The sequence below is a fragment of the Pan troglodytes genome, chromosome 1 (genome assembly GCF_028858775.2).
Source record: "Pan troglodytes isolate AG18354 chromosome 1, NHGRI_mPanTro3-v2.0_pri, whole genome shotgun sequence".
Classification (NCBI taxonomy): Eukaryota; Metazoa; Chordata; class Mammalia; order Primates; family Hominidae; genus Pan; species Pan troglodytes.
In genome coordinates, this window is record NC_072398.2 from 138079589 (window position 1) to 138099689 (window position 20101).

General features: G+C 39.7%; 1 protein-coding gene across 8 annotated transcripts in view; it reads right to left on the bottom strand.

Moving 5' to 3' along the window:
* Positions 1-15481, bottom strand: part of MTF2 (metal response element binding transcription factor 2) — a 60029-nt gene extending 44548 nt beyond the window's left edge. For 2 of the 8 annotated variants that reach the window (XM_063816752.1, XM_063816759.1), the window contains exon 1: positions 15050-15301. Coding sequence is in view for 2 of the 8 variants with exons in the window: in XM_513565.8 (XP_513565.2) it covers positions 15050-15054 (5 nt within the window). In the remaining 6 variants the exon portion in view is untranslated. Of the gene's footprint in view, positions 1-15049 lie in introns of all 8 variants that reach the window. The other 6 variants (XM_513565.8, XM_001153874.7, XM_063816750.1 and 3 more) reach the window with 6 other exon arrangements.
* Positions 15482-20101: the final 4620 nt, after the last annotated feature.

The window sequence follows — 20101 nt, forward strand, 5'->3', positions numbered from 1 at the left end:
ACTCCACAGAAAAAAAGAGGCAAGATCTAAGATAGAACCTGTAATTGAAAAAAATCTTAAAACATATATTTTAAAACTAGCAAATTAAACTACAATCCTCAAAATGCACATCTGAATAATAAGACTACAAAGAAAAAATAATCACCATAGAAGTCAGGATGGAGATTATCTGGGGGATGAAAGGGTTGCAATGTGGGTTTCTGGGTTAGCTGGCAATGTTCTATTTTTGACCCTGGGGTGATTACAAAAGTTTTCACCTTATATAACCAAGATAGAAAATAAGAGAAAACAGATTAAGAAAATTAGAGGACCAATCAGAAATATCCAACATGTGAAAACAGAAAAAAAGTGGAGAAAAAATTATCAAAGTAAAAGAAAACATCCCAGTACTGAAAGAAGTAACCAGATTGAAAAGGCCACAAGTGTCCAGCAAACTGAACAAAAAAGACCTGTTCTAAGAAAATCAAGGACAAAGATACTACGTTTACAAAGAGATAAAAGGGCAACTAACAAGGGACTGAGAATAATAATCATTACAGCAATATTACAAGTCAGAAGACAGTGGAACTATTCACTTAAAAATCTGAGTGAAAAATAAATTCTGGGTGAAAATCAACCTTATAACCAGTCAAATTATCAATCAAGGGACTAAAAAGAGTAAGTAAAGCTGGGCTACAGTGGCACACTCCTGTAGTCCCAGCTACTCCAGAGGCTGAGGCAGGAGGATCGCTTGAGCCTAGTTCAGGGCTGTAGTGTACTATGATCATGCCTGTGAATAGCCACACACTCCACCCTGGGCAACATAGAGAGACCCTATCTCTAAAATGTATTTTTTTAAAAAAAGAGTGTATGTGTGAGTATGAAAATTAGAACATTTTCAGCCATATAAAGTATTTAAAGAGTTATCCCCCAAGCACACTTTATTTGAGCTTAATAAACCTAAACAGAGGGAGTAAACCAAATAAAAGGCAGGCACGGAATGCAAGGTACGGAATGCAAGGTATGTCACACAGAAGGGAAGAGAAAGGAATTCCCAGGATGATGGTAAAGGAAAGCCCCAAGACAACTTCCATGCAGCAGGTCTAGAGAACCAGTCCAAATTAGAGCAGAACTCCAGAAGAACTCCAGGAGGATATCTCTAAGAAAAATAAATGGCACTGATAAATTAGATGACAGATTGACATTGTGGAAAAGTGCACTGTGAGACATTTTGTGGAACTGAAGATGTATGAAGATTTTAATGTTCAAAGAAAACTAGGCAAATTTTGTTTTTTAATGAGGCAATTTTTAAACATAGTTGTATAAGAAAAAAAATGTAAATCTAGAAATAACAGCTAACAAGTATTTGACACTATTTTAATTTTTTTTTTTTTTTGAGACAGAGTCTCACTCTGTCGCCCACACTGGAGTGCAGTGGTGTGATCTCAGCTCACTGCAACCTCTGCCTCCCGGGTTCAAGCGATTCTCCTGCCTCAGCCTCCCAAGTAGCTGGGATTACAGGTATGTGCCACCACGCCCAGCTAATTTTTTGTATTTTTAGTAGAGACAGGATTTCACCGTGCAAACCAGGATGATCTCGATCTCCTAACCTCGTGATTTGCCCGCCTTGGCCTCCCAAAGTGCTGGGATTACAGGTGTGAGCCATCGCACCCGGCCTCTAAATTCTTTACAAGCATTAACTAACCCTCACCACTACTTTGTGGTACCATATTCTACGTGGTTATTCATATGTAAACAATTTTTATATACTCACAAATGAAAACAGTTTAAAATGTTTTATATAACTATACTGAAAGAATGAGGAGAGAAGCAATGAATTTCTTTCTCATCTAACATGTTTATAGAGAAAGCTTTCTCTATAACGTTATGTTTCATCTAACATTATGTTACAGAGAATATATTTATAGAGAAAGCTTACCCCCTTATTCCTCTCCTCATTCATTCTCATCTAACATTATAAAAAATATACAAAATTGATGAATCTAAATGCAGTGCTATTTTATTTAGAGATATAAAGAATTAGCTAAGGGTTAAAAGTTATTGCCTCTAAGGAGTGGGAAGGGGCAGAGGGAACAGACAAGAAACTACATTGTTTTGGTAAAAAGCCTTTTAATTTCAAAATTATCTGATTTTTAAACTTTTAGCAAGTAGCATGCCATTAAATATTCCAAATTTACTTTTTAAAAGATAGAAAATGATAAAAGCAGTGAAGACAAACCCAAAGCAGTGAAGACAAACCCTTGGTAACATCAACATCTATGGTAGTGTTTCAAAAGGATATTCTCTGAAATACTAGTTCTAAAGAATGTTAATAGTTGGTATGTGAAAAAACTGTTTCAATAACCAATTAATATCCTCAGAGATATGAGAAAATATTACATCCATGAAATAAGGAGCTCTAAGAAATAAAATTATAGCCAAAATAAAAATTTCAAGAGAAGAAAAACCAAACATATATAGTAAGAGAAAACAGATTAAGACAACCAAAGGCTCAATCTAAGACATCCAGCACATGAAAACAGAAAAAAGGTGGGGAAAAAATTACCAAAGAAAAAGTAGAAGACGACATCCCAGTAACCAGGTAAACTGTGGGGCTTTTTCACAAAAGGACTTCTTGGAGATTTTAATATGTTAAGAAATACTTTATATATAGTTTTCTCTGACATGAGACAACAGAAACTCCACACTCCCTTTCCTTAAAACAGCTCAAGAAACAATTGTTTTAAGGCGGTGGTTCTCAACTCAAGTCCATAAACCAGTACTGATCTACAGCAAAGTAAGAAAAGCAAGAACAATGTATTCAGTATTTAATTAAGTTAGTTAACTTAAAAGACCACTCTGTATTTTGAGGGCATATCCTTCTTATATTCTGAAATGTAAGTATCTTTTATGCAATGATGGTGGTCACAGTTTAAAACATTCTTACTTTCTAAAATGAAACGTTGGCAATCTTGTCAGTACACTATCTCCACCCCACCAGTTAATGGTTCATGAAAGGTAAGTATAGGAATCTCTGGAAAACTTTTATTTGAATGATGGACAAACAACTCCAGAGGGGCTAAGCACAGTGGCTGTCACCTATAATCCCAGCACTTTGGGAGGCTGAAGTGGGAGGATTGCTTGAGGCCAGAAGTTAGAAAACTAGTCTGGGCAACATGGCAAGATCTTGTATTGCCATGTTTTAAAAATGTTTTAAATACAAAATTTAAAATGCTTTTTTATAAAAGTATCCTGAGGAAAAGAAGTCACCAGAGAAATACAACGATAACCCAGAGAGTAAAATATTACCAAAAAAATGAGAAAATACAACTAAGTAGTAGTATACCAGATGTACCAGACGGGTTAAGTAAAATGAGTAATAAAAACTGTTTATTGAATATAACAATTCAAACGTCACATACGAGCACTGACTTCAAATGCCAGACTGCATGGGGTTTAGAAGTGAGGACTAACAGGCTGAGTTTACCTTATTCTAAAAGTTTAGCTCCTCAAAAAGGTCAAAAAAGTTTTAGGGGCAAAAAAATGTTTGAACATTCATACAAGCTACAAGGTTACAAAAATGGAGACGTTGTTAAAACTAGGAAAAATAGGCTGGGTGCGGTGGCTCACGCCTGTAATCCCAGCACTCTGGAGGCCGAGGTGGGCGGATCATGAGGTCAGGAGATCGAGACCATCCTGGCAAACACGCTGAAACCCCATCTCTACTAAAAATACAAAAAATTAGCCGGGCATGGTGGTGGGCGCCTGTAGTCCCAGCTACTTGGAAGACTGCGGCAGGAGAATGGCATAAACCTGGGAGGCAGAGCTTGCAGTGAGCCGAGATCGTGCCACTGCATTCCAGCCTGGGCAACAGAGTTAGACTCCGTCTCAAAAAAAAAAAAAAACTAGGAAAAATAACGTAACCAAGAATATTCATATTCCAACAATCCTACTCTCTTACTTTCATACACTGATGATTAAACCTGAATCTTCTGTGTAGAAGATATATTAAAAGTACAATCAGTCAGGCACAGTGGCTCATGCCTGTAATCCCAGCACTTTGGGAGGCCAAGGCAGGCAGATCACCTGAGGTCAGGAATTCGAGACCCTCCTGGCCAGCATGGAGAAACCCCCATCTCTACTAAAAATACAAAACTTGGCCAGGCGCGGTGGCTCACGCCTGTAATCCCAACACTTTGGGAGGTCAAGGCAGGCAGATCACCTGAGGTCAGGAATTCAAGACCCGCCTGGCCAGCATGGAGAAATCCCCATCTCTACTAAAAATACAAAAATTGGCCAGGCATGGTGGCTCACACCTGTAATCCCAGCACTTTGGGAGGCTGAGGCGGGTGGATCACGAGGTCAGGAGATGGAGACCATCCTGTCTAACACGGTGAAACCCCGTCTCTACTAAAAATACAAAAAATTAGCCGGGCGTGATGGCGGGTGCCTGTAGTCCCAGCTACTCAGGAGGCTGAGGCAGGAGAATGACGTGAACTCGGGAGGCGGAGCTCGCAGTGAGCCGAGATCGCGCCACCGCGCTCCAGCCCGGGGGACAGAGCGAGACTCCATCTCAAAAAAAAAAAAAAATTAGCCAGGTGTGGTGGTGCACACCTGAGATCCCAGCTACTCTGGAAGCTGAGGTTGCAGTGAGCAAAGATTGCGCCACTGCACTCCAGCCTCGGTGACAGAGTGAGACTCTGTCTCAAAAAAAAAAAAAAAAAGGAAAATCAAGCTATTAATACTTGGGAGGCTGAGACAGGAACATCCCTTGAGGCTGGGAGTTCAAGACCAGCCTGGGCAACATAACGAGATCCCCATACACAGACACAATCTCTAAAACAATGAAAATATTAAGCCAGGCATAGCGGTGAGAGCATGTAGTCCCAACTACCTGGGAGGCTGAAGTGTGAAGATATCCTGGGCCCAGGAGTTCAAACACTACCGTGATACAGTGAAGTACGAGAGCTGTGATTGTACCACTGCACTCTTGAGAGGCTCCATCTTTCTTTTTTTTAAAGGCAGAATCAAACAATTTTCTAGAAATTTACAATCTAATAACTCCATGTAAACAAGTGGAATTTGCATTTTGAATTACAATTGAAAGTAAACATTTTGCTCATCACTGGAACTCTAAAACTTTTCAAGGTATGGCATAAAGTAGGGACTTAAAAATCTCTCTTGAATAAACTAATCAAAGTCTGTATTTATCAATACACACACTAGTAAGTAAATCCTCCATTTATCAAGCAAATATCACTATCCTATAAAAGCACATATTCTATTACAGAGACCCAAATTTATTTATGTATTTATCTAGAATTAAAAAGCCAAAAAAGCTCTTACAAATTTTACTTAATTTCACCTCACTTGAAAATTGCAACTAAAAGCAGAGGCAAATTCTCCTCCCCAACCTCAAGTTCAGCCTGAGCCCCCTAGAATTAAAAATAGCTTAACCACCTAACAGGTTAGACAATGAACAGAGGTGTTTACAATGTCAGTGACTGTGGCTTTAGTACTCTTCATGAAATTACAGAAAATATTTTTTAAATATCTTAAAATGTACGATAAAAAGTCAGTTTTATAGAACATCTTTGTATGTTTGTGTTTCTACCAAAAGCATGTATTTTTGTGATCACAAAAAAACTTTTATAAACTATAAAAAATACAGATCTTAAGATTTTTTAAAAAATTGTAAATGAGGTTGGGCATGGTGGTTCATGCCTGTAATCCCAGCACTCCACTCTGGTAGGCTGAGGCAGGCAGATCACTTGAGGTCAGGAGTTCCATACCAGCCTGGCCAACGTGGTGAAACTCCATCTCTACCAAAAAACACAAAAATTAGCCAGGCACGTTGGCACACAGCTGTAATCCCAGCTACTTGGGTGGCTGAAGCATGAGAATTGCTTGAACCCAGGAGGCAGAGGTTGCAGTGAGCCGAGATCGCACCACTGCATTCCCGCCTGGGCAAGAAAGTGAGATTCTGTCTCAAAAAAAAAATTGTAAATGACACTGTTAAATATAATATATCAAGTATTTTCAAAATGGTAAATACCAAACATTTAGAAACAGTAATAGATTTCAAAAATATATGATTTTTTTAAAAGCCAATATGACAACTGGTAAAATCTTTACATCACAATATCCATAGCCATCTAAATTATTTGTGCAAAAGGAATCCTTGATGATATTATCTCACATATACAATGAATAATAAAGAAAGGTTAACTACAGACTTAAAACACCAAAACCAACAAGGCCACTAATATACATAAAAACCACAGATAAATGTGAATTAAGTACAGGTATATACATTCATGTTCAAGTCCAGAATTTATAAAGTTGATTACACTACATAAAATGAGCCTCCACTAACAATTCAGGCAAGGATGAACTGGAAAGTTCAGCGTTGTCATTATAATCCTGCAGACTCTGGTCCTAAGACCAACGAGAAAGAAATAAGAGAACTGAGGGGCTCTTGCTGCAAGCCACTAACTATACCCTAGAGTTTTAAAAGTTCCAACTACTATAAACAAAAGTATGAACTGGATCTTTGGTAGGTAGTAGAGCATATGGATGATAAGGGCTTGAAAATATCTTCATCTTGCTATACTGCTTAACTTTCTCAAAAGCATTCATATCTCATTTTCTCCTCCTAATAATGCCATAGAATAGGAAAGGAAGACTACTGTTTAACAAATGAAAAATCTGGAACTCACAAGTAAAATTACTTCCTTAAAGTTGTAAAGAAAGACAGGTAATACTTGGCTCTACTATGGTAAACCCCAGTTAAGTGATACTATTTCTGAGACAAAGTTATTCTAGATATTTGTCACCTTTGGATCCCAATTATGAACCGAGGTCACATACAGTGGGGAAGGCCAAGAATATTTTCAGATTTAGCAAATGGTGAATGAAATCAGGCCATTCACTGCCAGTATCGACAGTATCCAGCCTCTTGTCCACAGTATATTTTGCCATTAAGGCTTTTTTTTTTTTTTTTTTTTTTGAGACAGAGTCTCACTCTGTTGCCCAGGCTGCCATGCAATGGCACCATCTCCGCTCACTGCAACCTCTGCCTCCTGGGTTCAAGCAATTCTCCTGCCTCAGCCTCCTGAGTAGCTGGGATTACAGGTGCGTGCCACCACGCCTGGCTAATTTTTGCATTTTTAGTAGAGATGGGGTTTTACCGTGTTGGTCACGCTGGTTTTGAACTCCCGACCTCAGGTGATCCACCCACCTCGGCCTCCCAAAGTGCTGGGATTACAGGCATGAGCCACCACACTCAGCCTTAAGGCCTTTTTTATAAGTCTAACTGAAGTCATCTATCAGTGATGAAATGATGCATTTCTACAGATGGTTCAACTTGGTTGTTAAGTGTCCTCAGATACTAATACAAGTTGAGCATCCCTAACCTGAAAGTCCAAAATCTGAAATGCTTCAAAATCTGAAACTTTCTAAGCATCAACCACACATGAAAAATTCCACATCTGACCTCGTAACAGGTTGTAGTCAAAACGCAGGTGGCACAACACAGTTTATTCAGTGTCCCGAAGGAAAAAATAAGCTTTAGACTAAGCATACAACGTGTGTATGAAACATAAATGAATTTTGTGTTTAAACTTGGGTCTCATCCCCAAGACATCTCATTTGTATACGCAAATAAGCCTAAAATCCTAAAACCCTTCTGGTCCCAAGCATTTCAAATAAGGGATATTCAACCTGTAGCTGTCTGCCCAATTTTGAAACAACAAGAAAAAGTTCAAAGACAGCTGCCTGTAGTATACATTTTCAAAGCTCTGTATTTAAGAGTCTCATATAGATAAATACAAAAGAACTTTATAAATAGTTCTTCAAACACCAACAAAACTGGGAAACTAACATAATTACTAGGCTGAAAAAGCTACAAGTCAAATATGATATATTAGTTTTCTTCTCCCACAGGAATATGTCTTTGCATCTCAAGATTCACCCGGGGCTGCCTATCAATTATTCACAAACCAAGATCTTTTCCACCCAAGGCATTCATACATATTGTACCTACTACCAAAATTGCCCTTCTTCCTCATCTTTTTTTTTTTTTTTTTTGAGACAGTCTCGCTCTGTCACCCAGGATGGAGTGCAGTGGTGCAATCTCAGCTCACTGCAGCCCCCGCCTCCTGGGTTCAAGTGAACCTCAGCCTCCTGAGTAGCTGAGATTACAGACATGTGCCACCACACCTGGCTAAATTTTTTGTATTTTTAGTAGAGACAGGGTTTCACTATGTTGGCCCAGCTGGTCTCAAACTCCTGGCCTCAAGCGATCCGCCCGCCTCAGCCTCCTAAAGTGCTAGGATTACAGGCGTGAGCCAATGCGCCCGGCCTCCTCCTTCATTATTTACATAGTTGATCCTTCCTTCTAAGCATAGTCATGTGCTACACCGTAAAACTTTCGTCAACGACAGATTACATATACAACAGTGGTCCCATAAGATTATAATAGAGCTGAAAAATTCATATTACCCAGTGACTTTGTAACCACTGTAATGCAATGCTTTACAATGTGTTTGCAGTGATGTTGGTATAAAACAAACCTACTGCACTGCCAGTAGCATAAAGTCTTGCACATATACTCATTATGTACAATACATAATACTGATAACAAACGAATGTGTTACTGGTTTATGTATATGCTATTTAGTTGTCCCTTGGTATCCACAAGGCACTGGTCACAGAACCTCCTGAGGATACCAAAATCCACAGATACTCAAGTTCTGCAGTGTGACCCATAGAAACTATGGATGCTAAAAGTTGGCCCTGGCTGGGCCCAAGTGGCATGCCTGTAATCCCAGCACCTAAGGAGGCCAAGGCAGGAGGATTGTTTGAGGCCAGGAGTTCAAGAATAGCATAGGCAACATACCAAGACCCCGTTTCTACAGAATATTTTAAAAATTAGCCAGGTGTGGTGGCATGCACTTGTAGTCCTAGCTACTCAGGAGGCTGAGGTGGAAGGATCACTTGAGCCCGGGAGTTTGAGGGTACAGTGAGCTATGATCACGCCACTGCACTCCAGCCTGGGCAACAGAGAGACCCTGTCTCTTTTAATGAAGGAAAAAAAAAAAAAGGCTGGGTGCAGTGGCTCACGCCTGTAATCCCAGCACTTTGGGAAGCCACGAAGGGCAGATCATGAGGTCAGGAGATCGAGACCATCCTGGCCAACATGGTGAAACCCCGTCTCTACTAAAAAATACAAAAAAATTAGCCGGGCATGGTGGTGGGCATCTGTAGTCCCAGCTATTCATGAGGCTGAGGCAGGAGAATGACATGAACCTGGGAGGCGGAGCTTGCACTGAGCCGAGATGGTGCCACTGCACTCCAGCCTGGACTCCGTTTCAAAAAAAAAAAAAAGAAAGAAAGAAAAGAAAAAAGGTAATGTAATTAGGATCCATAACTATACTATAATGACAATGCTTTGAAATTTTAAAAGTATTTTTAGTACTAGATAAGTGCTTCACAAACTACCCTTCTATCTTCCCTGATTATGGGAGAATTCTTTAACTACTATCAAAAAATCCTCAGAACTGAGAATCAACAGAGGGGTTCAAGTACTGATAAGAACTTTAAATTAAATGAGGATAGGAGAAAGTGATGCTTTATCTTATCAAGGAAAATGGTTTACTTTGTTTCTATATGTTCAAAGTATTTCTTTTAATACCTACATTTTTAAAGACAGGGCCTTGCTCTGTCACCCAGGCTGGAGTGCAGTGGCACACCATAGCTCTCATAGTTCACTGAAGTCTCAAACTCCTAAGCTCAAGCAATTCTCCTACCCAATCCTCCTGCCTCAGCCTCCTGAGTAGCTGGGACCACCGTGCCTGGCTCAGGAATAAATTTAACAGAAGTTCGAGAATTGTACAATGAAAACTACATAATATCAGAGAAAGAAATTAAATAAGATCTATATAACTGGAAAGGCATTCCATGTTCATAGATATTAATAATATTAAAATGGCAAGTCTTCCCAAATCAATCTATAGATTCAATACAATACCTACCAAAATCCCAGCTGCGTTTTTTTGCACAGACTCACAGATTGATCCTAAAATTTACATGGAAAAGTGAAAGGAACCCAGAATAGCCAAATTGTTTTTTAAAAAGAAAAAAACTTGAGGACTCACAACGTCCCAATTTCAAAACTTACTATGAAGTAATGGTAATTAAAATATTATGGTACAGTCCTAAGTACAGACACATAAATCAATGGAATAAAACTGGGATCCAAGAACAAACTTTTACATGTATGGTTAATTTATTTTTGACAGATTGTCAAACACAAGTCAATGAGGAAAGAATTAGTTTTTTTTTAACAAATGGTACTAGAAAACTGGTATCCACATGCAAAACACTGAAGTTGGACCCCTACCTCACACCATATATAAAAAATTGACTCAAAATAGATGACGGACCTAAATGTAAAAGCTAAACTATAAAGCTCTTTAGATATGGCATCAAAAGCACAAGCAAAAAAAAAAAATGAATAAATTGAACTTTATCAAAATTAAGAATATTTGTGCTTAAAAGGACACCATCAGGAAAGTGAAAAGATAATGCACAGGATGGGGGAAAAAAAGTCTGCAAATCATATCTGATAACAGGCTTGTATCCAAAACATATGAAAAACTCTTATAACTCAAGAATAAAAAGACAGTCCCATTTTTTAAATGAGCAAAAGACTTAAATAGACAGTTCTCCAAAGAAGGTATACAAACGGCCAACAAGTACGTGGAAAGATCCTCAATATAATTAGCCATAAGTGAAATGCAAATCAAAACCACAATGAAATACCAATTCAAACCCTAGGATGGTTATAATCAAAAGATAGACAATAATAAGTATCAGTGAGGATGTGGATAAACTGGTGAGATAATCACTCACCAGATAATCACTAGTGAGCTTGTAGAATGGCACAGTCTCTTTGAAAAACAGTTTGGCAGTTCCTCAAAACACTAATCCGAGTTATCATCTGACCCAGTAATTTCACTCCTAGATATGTGTACCCAAGAGAAACGAAAACATGTTCACCCAAACCCTATACATGAATGATCACTGCAGCATTACTTACAATAGTCAAAATGTGGGAACAACCCAAATGTCCATCAACTGATGAGTAGACAAACAAAAAAAGGTATATTCATATAATGAAATATTATTTGACCCTAAAAAGATATGAAGTGACTATAAATGCTACAACATGGCTGTTCCATGAAAACTTTAACGATATAGTTTGGATTTTGTGTGCCCGCCCAAATATCCCGTCAAATTGTAACCCCCAACATTGGAGGAGGCCCCTGGTGGGAAATGACTAGATCATGCAGGCAGATTTTCCCCCCTGCTGTTCTCATGATACTGAGTTCTCTGGTTGTTTAAAAGCGTGTGGAGCCGCCCCCATCTCTAATCCTCCTGCTGTGGCCACTTCAAGGGGGCCACTTCAACAGGAAGTTTCCTGAGGCCTCCCCAGCCATGCTTCCTGTATGGCCTGTGGAACCGTAAGCCGATCAAAATTATTTTCTTTATAAATTACCCAGTCTCAGTTATTTCTTCATAGCAGTACAAGAATGGACTAATATAGTCATGCTAAGTGAAGGAAGCCAGACATAAAAGGCCACATATTGTACTACTCCATTTACATGAAATGTCCAGAACAGGCAAATTTATAGACACAGAAGGTAGATTAGTGCTTGCCAGACTGATAGTGGATAGGTGAAGGGGACTGACTGTTAATGGATTAAGATTTTCTTTTCTTTTTGGGATGATGAAAATATTCTGAAATTAGGTATGGTGATGGCTGCACAACTTTGTGAGTATACTAAAAAAATCACTGAACTGTACACCTTCAAAGAACGCATGTGAATTATGTACATATAACTATAGTATATAAATTATATCTCAATAAAACTTATTAAAAACTGTACAGTTAAGATTTGTGCATTTCAATATATGTAAACTTCACCTAAAAATAAACCTTTAAAAAATAATAAAAACAATGGGCTGGGCACAGTGGCTCAATCCCAACACTTTAGAAGGCCACAGCAGGAGGACTGCTTGAGGCCAAAAGTTCATGACCAGCCTGGGCAACACAGTAAGATCCCGTCTCCACAAAAAAAATTAAAAATTTAAAAATTAGCCAGGTGTGGTGGTGTGCACCTGTAGTCCTAACTACTCGGCAGGCTAAGGCAGGAGGATCACTTCCGCCCAGGAGTCTGAGGCAGCAGCAAGTTATGATAGCACCACTTCACTCCAGCCTGGGTGACAGAGCAAGACCTTGTCTCTTTTTACAGAAAAAAAAAAAAAAAAGAATGGTTATATAAAAGCTCACTATTCTATTCTGCTCACTTTGTATTATGTTTGAAATATTCCTTAAGTTTTTTCTACCAAAGTGTAAAAACAAAGTAATTTTTTTAAACAACAAAACGTTCCTAATATCCATTTTTTGTTGTTTTTTGACACAGAAGCAGAATCTTATATTTTAAAAAGACTAGAGAGGTCACTATCTTTCATTATTCTATTGCAATGTTATATGAAAACAGAAATATGACAGAAGACATGGTATGTGGTAAAAATGAATACTTCATCTTAAATGTACAAAAAGAATCTGAACTTCCTCAGTTCTAAGGCATTTCCTCATCCTTGGATTCCTGTGGTTTCCATGGTTAATGAATGTAACAATTCCTCAATACATGGATGCAATAACCCCTACTACTGTGCTGTCCAATACAGTAGCACTGCTACATATGGCCATTTAAATTTTAGTTTTAATGAATTAAATTATAAATTCACTTCTTAGTCTCACTAGTTACATTTCTAGAGTTCAATACCCACATGCGGCTAGTGGCTACTGTACTGGATACAGCAGATATAGAACACTGCCATCACTGGAGAAATTTCTACTAGATAGCACTACTCTAACATATAAGAAATATCCACAGGGAAACTTTTACATTCCAATTTAGGATGGTTATACTGGATTTCACAGCAATAAACAAATTTTCCTGAAGAACAGGGAAAACAAAGTACAAAAATATTAACCATCAAAGATCGTTCATGGAAGTGTCGACTAACTAAAACAGCAGTTAAGTTTTACTTTCAGAACCATCAAGCTACAGATGTTGGTCATGGCAACTCCTCAGAGGCAAATTTCTCTGTTAAAATATAGATTAACAATATACTGTCAGTTTCCTCAAGTCAGATGTAAAGATTATGCTGAAAAATGATTAAAGCAAATTATCCTTCAAAGATCCCACAAAAAGGAATATTTATAATCCATGAAATCAAAGAGTTAATGACCCACAGTAAAATACACAGAATGTCTTTCCTAACAGAGCTTTGAGGCAACGGGGATGATTTAAAGAACTATTAAATATAATTGTGTCATCTAGAAAAAAGGCTTAACAAGATGATTTCTGTACAACTAGTTCTAAAACTGTGTATGCATTTCATCCTGATAGTTACACATTTCCGTTAATACCCACTAACATTATAAATGTAGTATCAGGAAGCAGGTGTGTTCTTAATTCAAATATTTAGAACATTTTTAGCACTTTAAAAAACTGCAGGTGAACTAATTTTAAAATGTGAATTCAAATACATTTTTATATTTAGGAATCTGAAAAAACAAGTCATTTTTTATTCCCTCTCAAGTTATAACTAAACTATAGGGCACTTAAAGCCATCAGTCAAAACAACTCCCTTTAAAGCATTTTCAAATCTTAAAAAGGTTATTGTGAATTTAATTACATTTTATCCACATTAACTACTTCTACATACAACTATCTTTGAAATTTACTGACCAAAAAAAAAAGGAATTCCCAAGAGAGAATGAAACCATGGAAATTGAAACCAGCTTGTAGGCTAGGTATACAGGAGGGTCACATGGAATCCATCTGAAGGAGAAAGTAACTACTATTACTACTGGAGGTTCTGGAGTCAAATTAAATCAGGTACTATTTACATATTTCTAGCTCTGTACTGACCTCACATGGTGCCTTCCTATGTATTACACACAGGCCTAGCTAGGTTTTCACATTTAAGTTAGTGTTACATGGTTTCTATCTTTAACCAAAGTTAAATGTTTTAAAGAATAGAGTAACATTCCATAAGCCTTTTCCCATTGTTCACAAACCCTTGCTGTTAGTCAGATTACCCCGATAAATCCATCTGTTCCCTCTAATTGCTTCCAAAGAAAAATTCTAGCAACCAAGGACACCAGATTGTAAAACACAGAGTTAGAGTTCTGGCACTACCGAAATATGTTAAGAAATCTTGGCAAATTGGTTAAAATTCCTTAAGCCGTAATTACCTCAGTTGTAAAAATGAATACAATACAAATCTACATCCTAGACGCAGATTATATGAGTTAGGTTTAATTAAACACAAGAAAGGCCTCATATTTTTGGTGAGCTCCAAATATAAGCTACCTAGCTTTCCCCCATCTCACTTTCCCTCCCACCGCTTCCCTTTAAGCTTTCAGGTTGTGCTTCCAACCTCCACTTCAGTGTGTTCCCCTTATCCTTACCAGCACTTACACTCGACCCCCTTTACTCCAATTCCATACAATTCCACCCTCCGATTCCAAGCTGCTACTTCCCTTTGCGCACTGCTAAGGTCCCAGGCAGCCCTCCACTCTGCTCCCCACATTTCCCTCAGCCCCCATTTCCCAACGGCTCCTCCTCTCGGCTCCCCACCCCCTCGTCACCAGGTTCATCCTGCCCCTCCAACCGTCTCCCGCCCCCAGGTTCCTTCCTGCCCTCCAAACACAGCTTCCCCGTCTCAACGTTTCATCTTGTTCCTCCAACAGACTCCCCCAACGACCTCCTCGCTCCTTTAGTCCCTATTTTCTCCCAACACTCAACTGACTACTCCTCTTCATCCATTCTTTTCAATATACACATAAATGCAAAGGCACCCACATACAGGAGCCCCCACCCCCACCTTGGTCCTCCATCTTTCCCTTTTATACTTGCTTCCTTTCTTCCTCCTTCCCCCAACCCCCATCTCCTCCGGAAGAGTCGGTTCCCAGGCCAAGGTCTCTCACCTCATTCGGTCACTTCAGTGGTGCCAACCGCTTCATACAGGAAAAAACAACCAATCCGTCCCCGTGGGCGCTTCCCCTGCGAGTCCGAGCACTTACTGGGCACCCGCCCCACCGGGTACCCGGCACATATGCACGCACAAACCGAGGTCCTTGGAGACAAGGGTTGGGGGTAGAATGAGCGTTCTTACACCGGCCTCAAACACAGCCCACTTCAATACAGCCCCTCGCCATTTTGGTTTCCCGCGGACTGCCGGTGCATTCTGGGAGCGCGGAGCGACTCCGGTGCCGAATGGCAGCTCTCCAAAGCCGCGGGGGGGCAGGGACTGCGCGGCGAGCGCGGAGGAACACCGCGCCCTGCGTCCCCGACTGGGGCTGAACAAAGAAGGACTCTTTAATGTTGCAGTGAGGCTCAGTCCTTCCGCCGCCGGGGCTAACACAATAGTGAAAGCTGCGCTCCTGATCGTCGGTAGGCTGGCACTGTTATACAGGAAAAGGGTCGTGTGCGACCTTCGGTGTGCGTGGTCGTGACGGTGCTCTGTGCATCTTGCTGGGCCGATTTCTTTTCCCTGGAGAAAACCTTAACTGAAGCACGTGTCCTCTACTTTCATCCTAAGGCCTGCTGTTAGAATTTCCTTCAGAGGGGAGAAGACCCAGGATGTCGAGATTAAATTTTATTCAGCGATTCACTGTCCAGTCCCAAACTCCTTATCAGGAGCTGCTTTTATGAAAGACTTTCAGACGATTTTTTTCCTAACGATGAAAGGTTGTTTTCTGTTTACCCGCTTTGCAGTCCTTCCTAGTTGTAATGAAATCTGAGAATAGTCCCCTGCAAAATGGTTTAAGAAAACAGAATTGTTTATTAGTGCAGACCCTTAGCCTGCCCAGATTCTGCTGCCTACAGGGGTCCCAAGTGACAAGCTGTGAGATTGTATGCTTGTCTCTTTAACTTACACCTAGATACAACCCAGCTCCTCTTAGTAGCCACGTGTGGAATCTTTATTTATAATTTCGTCAAAATATTTTTAAAGCCATTTTATATTTTTGTCCCATATTATGCCACAGGGATAGTGAACACCATATTTTTTCTGTCTCTGAAAAAGTACCTCTTGTGGTCTAAGCTCATTTGGCTCATACTTCAAAAGGGGTTCCCTCAGCCTGTGATCTCAGAATTTGGCAAATAAGCATATTCGTTTTATCCAATACCATTCAATACTTTAAATATTGTGGTCATACCCTTCCACTCCTCTGCTTCTCCTGAATAATAGTCCTAATCTTTTAAGTCTGTCTTCTTACTGTACCCTCACTGTATCTACTTACCTACCACCTTTCAGGTTTCACTTTATTTCAATTCTCATCATCGTCTCTCATAAATTCGTCTTAAGTGACCTTCATACGTTGGCTGAGGAAAATTTTGACTTAAAAAAAGCAGATGCAGCCGGGCGCGGTGGCTCACGCCTGTAATTCCAGCACTTTGGGAGGCCGAGACAGGCAGATCACCTGAGGTCGGGAATTCGAGACCAACCTGATCAACTTGGAGAAACCCCGTCTCTACTAAAAATACAAAAATTAGCCAGGTGTGGTGGCACATGCCTGTAATCCCAGCTACTCGGGAGGCTGAAACAGGAGAATCGCTTGAACCCAGGAGGCAGAGGTTGTGGTGAGCCAAGATCGTGCCATTGCACTCCAGCCTAGGCAACAAGAGCAAAAACTCCATCTCAAAAAAAAAAAAAAAAAAAAAAGTAGATGCATTCCCATTCAGGAACGTGGCATAATAAATAATAAATATTATTATAAGGTAAATAAATAAATAAAATATTAAAAAGTAGATGCAGTACAAAAATTAATAAAGATATTGCACAAACAGATATATTTGCTGTGCAGCTAAGCCTAATCAGAGAACATCTGTTTTGGAGAACGTTTGGTCTAAGTTTTCCTCAACATTTCTGTAAAGTGGTCACCAAGCCTCAACTTCAAAATCTTCAGTGATTCAATACTTCAGACGCATTCATTTCCACCTCAGAAACTAATAATTTGGGCTCTTTGGCTACACAAAAGTATTCTAATCCCTTATACATTAGAGAAGTAAATTATGCCTCTATCAAAAAAAAGTGTTATTTTTCTGTGCAAACGTGTGAGTACAAAGGTGTAAGCAAACCAAGTGTTCAGAGATTTAAGGACACTCAGGGAGTCACAGTCAAGTATAAAGAATACCTGTCAGCCAGCCACCAGCAACTCACTCCTGTAATCCCAGTACTTTGAAAGGCCAAGGTAGAAGGATCACTTGAGCTGGGGAGTTCCAGACCAGTATGCAGTCTGGGCCACATAGTGAGACCCTGTCTCTACAAAAAATTTAAAAATTAGCTGGGCCTCTGCCTGTAGTCCCAGCTATTCAGGAGGCTGAGGTGGTAGGCTTACTTGAGCCACAGTGAGACTGCCTCAAAAAAAAAAAAAAAAAAAAAAAAAAAACCTGCTGTAGTTGTGGTTCCTCGGAAATATAGAGTGAACTCTGATCAGAGTAAACTGTACCCTTTATTGTTGTATGTATTTCTGTGATCATCCTTAGGGTCGTTCATAAGTATTCTGGTTCCCCTCTCTTCCAGACACATAGTAAAATTGCACTCTCTGGCCGGGCGCGGTGGCCACGCCTGTAATCCCAGCACTTTGGGAGGCTGAGGGGGGCAGATCACTTGAGGCCAGGAATTCCAGACTAGCATGGCCAACATGGCAAAACTCTGTCTCTACTAAAAATACAAAAATTAGCCGGGCATGGTGGTGCATGCATGTAATCCCAGCTATTTGGGAGGCTGAGGCAGAGAATCACTTGAACCTAGGAGGCCGAGATTGCAGTGAGCCAAGATTGCACCGCTGCACTCCAGCCTAGGCGACAGAGGCAGACTCTGTCTCGAAGAAAAAAGAAAAAAAAATTTGCACTCTCTTGCACCCCTGAAGTTAATTGCTTTGACCAATAAAATGGGTGACATGTATCACTTCTCAGGAGAATCTTTAAGAAGCAGAGACACATCTCCCTCCCCCATGCTATGGTAATCGTGGAAGCTTGGGTTGAGATAGAATGTCTGTCGCTTTCAGTTCCTAAATGTCTACAATAAGCAGTGACTAGAATTGTGCAATCATCACCACAATCCACTTTTAAAACATTTCCATCACCCCCAAAAAATTCATTATGCGCATTTGCAGTCAACCCTCCTTCCAAGCCCTAGGCAATCTGCTATCTGCTTTCTGACAATTTCATATAAATGGTTTCATACAATAAGTAGTCTTTTGCATCTGGCTTCTTTCACTCAGAATGATATTTTTTAGGTTCATCTACATTGTACCAGTCAGTAGTTATTTCTTTTTATTGCCAAATAGACTCCATTTGAATGAATGTACTACATTTTGTTTATCCATTCGCCAGTTGAAGGACATTTATGTTGTTTTCAATCTGGGGCTATTATAAATAAGACTGCTATGAACATTTGTGTACAAATCTTTGTATGGACATTCGTTTTTTATTTTTCTTGAGTAGATCCCTAGAAGTGGAATTACAGAGTTGTATGATAAGTTTATGTTTAACTTTTTAAGATACTGCCAAACTGTTTTCCAAAGTGTAAGCAATATGTAAGCCTTCCAGTTTCCCAATATCCTCACTGATACTTGTCTGTCTTTCTGATTTCACTCATAACAGTAGGGATTGCTAGGCATGGTGGCTCACACCTGTAATCCTAGCACTTTGGGAGGCCAAGGCTGGAGGATTGCTTGAGCCCGGAAGTTTGAGACCAGCCAGGGCAATACAGTGAAACCTTGTCTCTAAAAAAATAATAATTTTTTTTTTTTTAGATGGAGTCTGTCTCTGTCACCCAGGCTGGAGTGCAGTGGCACAATCTTGGCTTACTGCAACCTCTGCCTCCTGAGTTCAAGCGATTCTCCTGCCTCAGCCTCCTGAATAGCTGGGATTACAGGCACGTGCCACCACGCCCGGCTAATTTTTGTATTTTTAGTAGAGACTGGGTTTCACCATGTTGGTCAGGCTGGTCTCAAATTCCTGACCTTGTGATCTGCCTGCCTCGGCCTCCCAAAGTGCTGGGATTACAGGCATGAGCCACTGCACCTGGCCAAAAAAAAAAAAATTATTATAATAATTTAAAACAGTGGGAGTGAAGTGGTTCATTGTGGTTTCCCTAATGGCTAGTGCTATTGAGCATCTTTGGTTTGTTAGCCATTCTTATATCTTCTTTAGTGAAGTGCCTACTCAAATATTTTATGTATTTTTTAACTGGACAATCTTCTTATATCAACTTGTAAGAGTTCTTTATATATTCTAGATTTAGGTTCTTTAACAGAAGCATGATTTGCAAATATTGTCTTTCTGTCTATGACTTTATGACTTGTCTTTTCATTTTTCATAATGATGTCTTTTCTTTTTCCCCCAGAAACAAGGTCTCACTCTGTTGCCCAGCCTGGAGTGTAGTGGCACTGATCATAGCCCACCATAACCTCAAATTCCTAGGCTCAAGCAATCCTCCCATATTAGCTTCTCAAGTAGCTGAGACTACAGGTGCACACCACCACTCCCAGCTAATTTTGTTTTAATTTTTTTAGAGATGGGATCTCTATATGTAGCCCAGGCTGGCCTGGAACTCTTGGCCTCAAGCCATCCTCCCACCTCAGCCTCTCAAGTAACTGGGATTACAGGTGCAAGCCACCCTTGCCAGGGCTTAATGTATTTTGAAGGGAAAAAAATTTATTTTAAGTTCAATGAAATCCTATTTATCTTTTTTTAAATGCCATATGCTTTTGGTGTTATAACTAAGAATTATTTTACCAAAGTCTATTTTCTATTATGTTTTCTTCTAGAAGTTTATAGGTTTAGCTCTTATATGTAAGTCTATGATCCATTTCGAGTTAATTTTTGTGCACAGTGTGAGGTATAGGTCTGTATTAATCTTCTTGTGGCTGGGTGTGGTGGCTTCTGCCTGTAATCCCAACACTTTGAGAGGCTGAGGTGGGAGGATTGCTTGAGCCCAGGAGTTTGAGACCATCCTGGGCAACATG